General features: G+C 35.2%; 1 protein-coding gene across 1 annotated transcript; it reads right to left on the bottom strand.

Annotated features, from left to right (window-relative positions):
- Positions 1-488: 488 nt before the first annotated feature.
- Positions 489-2,112, bottom strand: LOC132751726 (uncharacterized). The gene is made up of 3 exons (XM_060741940.1): positions 1,903-2,112; positions 1,065-1,496; positions 489-511 (listed from the first exon to the last, which is right to left on the bottom strand). Exons 1-3 carry the CDS (start codon positions 1,955-1,957, stop codon positions 489-491), a joined length of 510 nt encoding a protein of 169 aa, XP_060597923.1. The 5' UTR covers positions 1,958-2,112.
- Positions 2,113-9,961: the final 7,849 nt, after the last annotated feature.

Raw genomic sequence — 9,961 nt, forward strand, 5'->3', positions numbered from 1 at the left:
GAGAACAATCAGATCTATCCTACTATTTGTGTCAATTTTGTAATATTGTGTTTAACAAATGAATTATAAAAACGTTACGTAAATAACGGTCATTATTAACTTTTTTCGAAACGCTATGCTATGTGCCGATTACGTGCCGCTCGAATAAACATTAAAAACTCCGGGTACGAACTTCTGCTTATAATTAATTTTATACTATTTGATTATTTGTTAGTTTTAGGAATATACTTTGTAAAAAAAATCAATGTCCTGGAAGGGGTCTGTGTTTTTATCCCCCTTATCAACCACCTTAATATTACACAAGTGTTATTTATTGGTTACATTTTTCTTTGTAAATTAAGTGATTATTTCTGAATAATAATAAAGCTGAAAACTAATTCTTTGGTTGAAATTAGGCATGTCATATAAAATGCTGTAACATTCGTTTTCATTTGCTGATAATAAATTCCGATTTCATGTTAGGTATACTTAAACTTATCGCTGTTTTATTAAATTTCCTCTTTCTCATTTCCTGCAATAATAGCTATTTGTTTTAGATGACATTTCGTTAGAATAGATTTTTTGAAGTTGTCTCGAAACTATGCACAAAAAATTTAAAGTGTAAGCCATTCAGTCAATTCTTTGGTATATATGAACCATCCATCTGTGAAAGGGTCATCATTTTAGCGTTAGAAACCTCTGCTGATGTTTTATGCTACAGGTGCGGTGTGGCACATTGTTCAATTTATATTCCTTAAAGAGAGAAGTAGTATAGGGGTCGGTTTGGGGGCACGACTGCGCATGCGCGACGCCATATTGGATTCTATTTTTAGAATGACATCATCGTTCTATTTTAAGAATGACATTTTTTTAAACATTAAATGGGTATCACACCATAAAACAGCGAAAACTATAAACTTATAATTTCAGTCACTTCCTTACCTATTCAATTCATTATTATATTGAAATAATTTTTTTTTTATCTAACCACCTATTCAAGTTTAATCAAACCTGTTAAATTGTTTCCAGTGTGTTTTAAATGTGAAGAGATTTTCCAGGTATTTTTAAAATCACATAAAACTTACCATATGCTGAGAAAGTGGCATTCCTTTCAACACTAGCAATAGTTCCAGATGTGGTGCTTTTATATGAGAAAAAACATTTATAAGTCCTAGCTTCATCACAGACTAGCTTCTCCATGTTCAAAGACAATGTAAGAAACGTGTTAGCAGGTGTGTCAGAATCCCATAATCCTCCAGCAACATAATCTTTAGTATCAGCTATTGCTGTTATTTCTGGTGCTAATGTAGGACTTTCATTGTCTTTTAGCTGCATTAATGCTAATGTTTGCCAATCATTAGGATCTGATCCAGAACTTGTTGTTGATTTAGTTCGTCTTATCTGTATGAGGTAGACAGTATCAACATCTGTTTCAGAGACATCGCATGTCATAGTTAATGTTCCTGTGCTGCCTAGTAAAACTCTCTCCCTGCTAATAGTAAAATCCACACCAGTTACTGTAAACGTAACAATTGAAATGAATACAGTATTTTAAAGTATGAAAAAGTGGAATTGTAATTTGACTCTATTTCTTGTTCTAACAAGATAATTGTTTGTAAAAGAAAAAATTGCTTGCACTCATTAAATGTACTTTTTTAAACACTCAATGAAAATGAATCAATATTTCAAGAGAGTTTAGAAAAATATAGTATAAAATAAAGAGATATACATGAAAGATATTGTCTAAACATACAGGTTCTAGTATTCTTAAAAATATAATAGTATTAAATATAAGATATACACAAACATATACACGCACGCAATATATCCGTTAAAAGTTGCACAGTTAAACAATGGAGATAAACAATGAATATAACTATTATAGAATTTAAAGTGAATTCAATATAACATCAGACTTCTTACCTTTAAAATTAGTGAAAACGATAACAAAGACAACACTTTTAAAATAAATCGACATCTTTAAGATTTAAATAATCCACGTTCCCTTTATAAATCTCACTTTAACATAAAATGTAATTTTAGATTGGAAAAGGAAGTATCGTTATTGAAAAATATTAGTATGAAATAATAGCAATATATCTATTTACATATACGGGATAAATATAACATTTTACACACATCGACGTACAGGTAGGACTTGTGTTTACCACGGTTGATCCAGATTTTTGTTTAATAACAAGGAAGTACTCCAAAGGAAGTTTAAATATAAGTTCAGAAGTTTTAAATGAAAAGGAAATTGTTAATCTTAAATTGCGCACAGTCTATTTAACATAACGCTTTATTATTTCAACTGCACATATTTGTTTATTCGGAATACATTTTTCATTGTTATTCAGACATAAGTAACTTTGTATACAGAATTTGTAATGAATGCGACATAATTTTTATATAAGATTGTTTTAGCAATAATAACTAAGAATCACCTGTTTGAATTTATTTACTTCACAACTTCACAACAGCAGATGTCATGTACTGTGTGGCAGCTCCCATACTTTGACGTAGTTATATTTTCCCGGTCCTCCGGGATCATTGATAACGTGAAGAGTTAATGCCACCCAAGATCATGCTAGGGACCTAAGAAATGTTGAACTTCTACGTTATCTCTCATGAACAGACTCAATTATACAGAGTCTGCATTTTTTATATAATTTTGTTGATTGCATTGCTCCGAAGGATCATCCCTTTTCCAGATTTGATTGTTAATTGACAATTTATTTATAATGTTTTAGTCCTTCAACACAATTTAGATCATATAGCCGTGACACAAAATCCAATCAAACAAAAAAAACCCGAAACAAACGATAATTAATGCATTAGTCCAAAAGAATAATGAACACGTTAACGCAGATTAAATTAGACTATGACAGGTTGTTTTTTATAATAACTAAGCACCTCCTAGCCACGGTAGTATTATACAAACAGATTTTTAGAGCTACAGAGAGACTTTTTAATACCATATATAAAAGCTAATCAATAAAACAATAGTTCTTATAATCTCTCAGTAGTATAGGGGTCGGTTTTGGGGCACGACTGCGCATGCGCGACGCCATATTGGATTCTATTTTTAGAATGACATCATCGTTCTATTTTAAGAATGACATTATCGTTCTATTTTAAGAATGTGATCATCCGTCTATTTTTATAAATTTATTTTTAATCTCCCGGAAGTATACGGAGCTGACTCGTTTACACGATTGAGGGCTTGAATCGCGGACATTGAGGGTCAGGTCCTCGGCCCTAGACGGAGAGATAATTACCATCATGACAGATAAAAGAAATGTTTGTAAATAGATACGTACTTAACATTTTAATTTATAAAAAATAGTTTTTTAATAGGTTCAAAATAATATTGATACAAATATAACTCGTTTACTTACCTACATTTAGTAAGGAAATGACTGTCATAGCGTAACGTTCTTGTAGACTGCGCATGATCTATTTTTAGTCGCGGTATTTCACAACCACCAGGAGCTATTTCATCAGCCCCACGCGGGTGTCATTGAAAGAAAAAGGCATTAAGTACAGTCGCCGCTCAGTCTAGATTCACAATACCTAGCGGCACTATGTTGAACAAAAACCCTTTATCCTTCGTTACTAAATATAACTTTTTATTAATCACAAAAGAATCTATTATCCTTTCAAACGCAGCGACCGTCAAGTACAGTCGCCACTTAGTCTAGATTTACAATACCTAGCGGAACTATGTTGAACAAAAACCCTTTATCCTTCGTTACTAAATATAGCTTTTCATTAATCACAAAAGATTAATAGAATTGACGGACCTTTTTTGTTACGGTTGATAAACCGGAGGGGATGAATTAATTGAAATATGGACCAATGAAGATGGTTTATTTTTACAACGCATCAATTATACAGATTCTGCCGAACTAAGGCGTGTTTGGTATCAAATGAAACGTCTTAAGCCGCTCTTTATGAATACGGACTAAAATCGAAATTAAAATCACTCATGCGTAAAAATCATTAAAATAACTAAAATAAGCTTACCCCCAGTCTTTACTCCTTGCCTATCAAACTATTTATGACAAGTTACTATAGCCTATCGTTAAACGGTCCAGTTACGACAGGTTTAAACCGGTATTGCTATTTTTGATTAGCCAATGAAATTGAAGAACGAGGTTTTTAAACCATTTTTTTAAAGTTCATAAAACCCTTAGATTTATATGCCGTTTGAAAGATCTCTGCCAGTAGATACAGAAAATGTATTATTATATAGATCTATCTTTTACTGTTTCTGAGATAGGAGAGTTTCAATATGGCAGACAAAATCACTCATGCGGAAAAACGCGCATAACTTTTTCGTTTATGAACGAAACATAGTCATGTTTGTTATCAAATTGAAGGTCTTGACGAGTACATTCTGACGCTGGCGATAGTAAAGTTCATACTGGAAGTCAAAATCACTCATGCGTAAAAAATATATATTTTGGTTACTAGAGCAACCGAATCCGATATGATTTTTAATTGTTGACTACCAATTGAAAGAACAGTTCATTACCTTTAATGTACACCCCATTGTCGATTCGATTTTCAGCCGTTTTTGAGTTATGACGCAAGAGCGATTTTAAACCCTAAATTGCGAAAGTCAATAAAAACGTTACAACTGTTTTCCAATCGATTCGTCTCGTCGCGCTGATAAAGAAAATATATAGTTTTATGGGTTTATCTTTTACCGTTTTTGTGTAATTCGAGTTTAAAGTCACCGGAAGTGACGTCACAGAAATTTCAAAATCGATTTCTTCGTTATTACTTGACCGAATATATACGTGTTTGGTATCGTTGGAAAGCATTTTACCACACCTGTTACCTGACGCTATTTAAAAAGCCATTGGACCGGAACTGAAATCACTGAAGCGTAAAAACGTGTTTTCTGTACCACGCCTGGACCGATCTTAGGCGTGTTTGGTATCAAATGAAATGTCTCAAGCCGCTCTTTATGAATACGGACTAAAATCGAAATTAAAATCACTCATGCGTAAAAATCATTAAAATAACTAAAATAAGCTTACCCCCAGTCTTTACTCCTTGCCTATCAAACTATTTATGACAAGTTACTATAGCCTATCGTTTTCGGTCCAGTTACGACAGGTTTAAACCGGTATTGCTATTTTTTATCAACCAATTAAAATGGAGAACGATGACGTTCTTACCAAAAAATAGATATGACTTGCCCAGTGGAGAGTATATAAGAGAGCACTTTAGCCCCTTTCGTCATTCTGACTTCAGAACTCTAGCGGCGGTGATTGGCAACCAGAAACACTTAATGATTGGCTATGACAATGCGTCAAATCTTGGAAAATGTTGACGTTGAGGAAAGTGTTTCATTTCGAAACACATCCCTGCATTATCATTTAAACTTTATCAAATGGATAGGGATTATTGTGATTGCCTTGATATGTACTATACCTGTTTTCTTGATTTACGTGTACTCGGATTGTGGTGTACCAGCCAACGATGGAAACATACGACCAAACTTGAACCAAACTGTATGTACTTTTGTTGAGCAGTTTCATCTTCAAGACAATTTATATGCTACAGTGTGCAGTCAGGCTAATTATGTATTCCTAGATATTAGAGAGTTCATTAATGGAACGGCTACAATTCGCGGCATAGACTTGAACCTACTTCAGTGGATAAGCCTAAAGAGGTTTACTTCAAGTATAGACAAGGTCATGACACTACGGAAAGAGTAAAGTATAATAAGTAAATACATATTTCCGTTTATATTGTAGCGGAGAGATTACATGAATTAAGAGTGTAATTCTTTTAGTCACCGCTGCCACCGCCGCCGCCGCCGCCGCCACCGCCGCCGCCGCCACCTCCACCGCCGCCATCACAAAGAAAACTGTCTACAGCGTAAGAAGGATGATCATATCAATAGATGGAAGAATACCGCAGTGTACTTCTGTGACCACTTTAATAATGAATCAGTGTTCTGTTTGCCAGCAATCTTTCTCAAGACGTGACGTCATGCTGAGACATCAACGTTATGTACATGGGAGTGATGACACTGTTAAAAGTGATTCTTTATCGCAACAAATCACTCATAGGGACACTTCAGAAAAGATGAATTTTCAACACCCATTTTCCATGGTCGTCTCCGGGCCTAGTGGTAGTGGAAAAACTGAATGGACTAAAACACTGCTTTTATCCGATCTAGTAAATCCGCCACCAGAGCGCATCATATGGTGTTACGGGCAATGGCAGCCTCTGTACGATGAACTTCAACGTAGAATACCCTGGATAGAATTTGTACGAGGTATCCCCGACTACTTGAATAGTCAAGAGTATATTAATACCCGTAAAAGGAACTTGATTGTTTTTGACGATTTAATGACAGAAGCCAAATGCGATCAAAGAATTGCTGATCTTTTTACCAAGGGCAGTCACCACAGAAACATATCTATTATATATCTCACCCAGAATTTATTTCCTCAAGGAAAAGCTTGCAGGGACATATCTTTAAATACCCAGTACCTGATATTGTTCAATAATCCTATCGACAGACAGCAAGTGGCGACATTGGCCAAAAGAATATATCCCACATCAAGTGCCATTTTTATGAAACGGTTCGAACAAGCTACGTCGAAACGTTACGGTTATTTGGTAATAGATCTTAAATCCAGTACACCTGAACATAATCGTTTACGTAATGACATTTTTGAGGCCAACAATCCTGAACTTAGAAAACGGATGGATATACCTCCGGAGAACCAGTTACACGGTGAAGGTAATTCGTTTGACACGACGATAAATGATGATGATGATGATGATGAAGATGCAAATGATGATGAAGATGCAGATGATGATACTGATAAAGAGCATATAGAGGGTGGTGATAGAGGTGTAAAGAGACAAGCTTTTTTTATGGGACCTCCTGGTAAGCGTATAAAAGAAGAGCTCAAAGAAGAACGCAAACGTCATGACATATGGGATAGAAGATTTCAAAAGCCTTTACGACAGTCTTGTAAAGAACAATTTAAAGACGGGCTAAACAGTTACATAGATCAAGAGTACTCTTTTGATGAGGCTTATGCTCGCACTGCTAATGATGCGTTGCCACATTTGAGAAAGAAGATGAGACAAAATTATGCCCAGTTTCTGATTGACTTTTACGCATTACAAGAGGACCCCACTCAGCAACAAATTCTCCAGTCAGCGAAGAAACTTAGACATCAGCACGACATGACCATTGAAGAATCAATCCGACAAGCCGTTAAACTTAGAAAAGACCGGTTTGAGGCGTTATGGCCTAATCACGACATCAAGGATTTTAATGGTGAGAATAATAAAGATGATGACAATGAAGATCACAAATCAGATGGAAAATAAAAATATCGTAAGAATGATCTTTGCTCCTTTACTTTCAAAACACAACATGGGTTCCATAGAGGTGTACGATCATAAACAACAAAAATGGGTGCCGTATATAAATGACCCAGATAAATGGTATCAGCATTTTAAAGATTTGAGAGACGGTTACGTGACACCCGATCATAGAGGCCGGTACATTATAGGTAGCGGTAATTCGCGTAGAAGGCTCGTGACACTAGAAACGAAGCTCAAAGAAACGGAGAAAAAGCTTAAAGAAACGGAAGAGAAGCTTCAAAATGCACAACGCCCTGTGGTTAATATGGTTAGCCCCGTGGCTCAAGCGGTTGAAATGGCAAAGTCGGAAGTAAAACGATTACGTGATTCCAATATAGAAACGTCGGCACCTAAGAAGCGTAAAACGGATATTGACTGGACTCGGTTCACTTTCTAAAATGGATAATTACCAGCTAGAAAATATATTGAAAAGATACCCAGTGACAGTGTGTGCGGCTGATGAAATTCGTAAACAAAACGGAAGATTTGTGATTTCAAACACAGATACGAGTAACGGACCGGGAAAACATTGGGTAGTTTTCTATTTTCCTAGACACGGACCTTACGAATATTTCGACTCGGTTGGAAATAGTCCAGAAAGCTATGGCGTGGGATTTGATAAGATACTTAACAAGAAATATCTCAGAAACTACGGCCAACTACAACAACTTTCGTCTAATGTGTGCGGCCTCTACTGCGCATACTATGTCATAAAACGATATCAGGGAAAGACTTTGAAAAACATCGTCAAAGAATTTGATCCGTATCAGAAGAAGCACAATGATCGTTCAGTAGTGTCTAAAATGAAGAAACTAATTAGAAAAAAGAAGTGACAAAACAAGTATATCACTAGTTTTAAAACAATGTTCTGTATGAAATAAAAATATAAATTACCATGTGTTTTGTTTTTATTTATTCCCATAAGAATAGCCTTATGCTACTGCTATTGCCCCGTAATACAAGACAACTAGTCCCCGCCTCTCTCTGTTTAGTCCAATCATGTTGCAGTTAGACTAATGAAAATGTGCAAGTACTGTCTTATCAGTGACTAATCAGAACGCTTCTTTTACTCCATTTATTACGATTAACCGTAGCGATTCATTCATTTCCGATTTAGATTGCGAGGAGTAAAGACTGGGGGTAAGCTTATTTTAGTTATTTTAATGATTTTTACGCATGAGTGATTTTAATTTCGATTTTAGTCCGTATTCATAAAGAGCGGCTTGAGACATTTCATTTGATACCAAACACGCCTAAGATCGGTCCAGGCGTGGTACAGAAAACACGTTTTTACGCTTCAGTGATTTCAGTTCCGGTCCAATGGCTTTTTGAATAGCGTCAGGTAACAGGTGTGGTAAAATGCTTTCCAACGATACCAAACACGTATATATTCGGTCAAGTAATAACGAAGAAATCGATTTTGAAATTTCTGTGACGTCACTTCCGGTGACTTTAAACTCGAATTACACAAAAACGGTAAAAGATAAACCCATAAAACTATATATTTTCTTTATCAGCGCGACGAGACGAATCGATTGGAAAACAGTTGTAACGTTTTTATTGACTTTCGCAATTTAGGGTTTAAAATCGCTCTTGCGTCATAACTCAAAAACGGCTGAAAATCGAATCGACAATGGGGGGTGTAAATTAAAGGTAATGAACTGTTCTTTCAATTGGTAGTCAACAATTAAAAATCATATCGGATTCGGTTGCTCTAGTAACCAAAATATATATTTTTTACGCATGAGTGATTTTGACTTCCAGTATGAACTTTACTATCGCCAGCGTCAGAATGTACTCGTCAAGACCTTCAATTTGATAACAAACATGACTATGTTTCGTTCATAAACGAAAAAGTTATGCGCGTTTTTCCGCATGAGTGATTTTGTCTGCCATATTGAAACTCTCCTATCTCAGAAACAGTAAAAGATAGATCTATATAATAATACATTTTCTGTATCTACTGGCAGAGATCTTTCAAACGGCATATAAATCTAAGGGTTTTATGAACTTTAAAAAAAATGGTTTAAAAACCTCGTTCTTCAATTTCATTGGCTAATCAAAAATAGCAATACCGGTTTAAACCTGTCGTAACTGGACCGTTTAACGATAGGCTATAGTAACTTGTCATAAATAGTTTGATAGGCAAGGAGTAAAGACTGGGGGTAAGCTTATTTTAGTTATTTTAATGATTTTTACGCATGAGTGATTTTAATTTCGATTTTAGTCCGTATTCATAAAGAGCGGCTTAAGACGTTTCATTTGATACCAAACACGCCTTAGTTCGGCAGAATCTGTATAATTGATGCGTTGTAAAAATAAACCATCTTCATTGGTCCATATTTCAATTAATTCATCCCCTCCGGTTTATCAACCGTAACAGAAAAGGTCCGTCAATTCTATTAATCTTTTGTGATTAATGAAAAGCTATATTTAGTAACGAAGGATAAAGGGTTTTTGTTCAACATAGTTCCGCTAGGTATTGTAAATCTAGACTAAGTGGCGACTGTACTTGACGGTCGCTGCGTTTGAAAGGATAATAGATTCTTTTGTGATTAATAAAAAGTTATATTTA

This window comes from Ruditapes philippinarum, unplaced genomic scaffold (assembly GCF_026571515.1).
Source record: "Ruditapes philippinarum isolate M1 unplaced genomic scaffold, ASM2657151v2 ctg834_1_1_1_1, whole genome shotgun sequence".
In the NCBI taxonomy this organism is placed as follows: domain Eukaryota; kingdom Metazoa; phylum Mollusca; class Bivalvia; order Venerida; family Veneridae; genus Ruditapes; species Ruditapes philippinarum.

Bases quoted from the DNA above. Each gene is read 5' to 3' on its own strand.
- LOC132751726 (XM_060741940.1), bottom strand. From the start codon at position 1,957: ATGTCGATTTATTTTAAAAGTGTTGTCTTTGTTATCGTTTTCACTAAT. The intron at 1,497-1,902 runs GTAAGAAGTCTG...TTACGTTTACAG, and splicing joins CGTTTTCACTAATTTTAAAG to TAACTGGTGTGGATTTTACT. The intron at 512-1,064 runs GTAAGTTTTATG...CTATTATTGCAG, and splicing joins TGCCACTTTCTCAGCATATG to GAAATGAGAAAGAGGAAATT.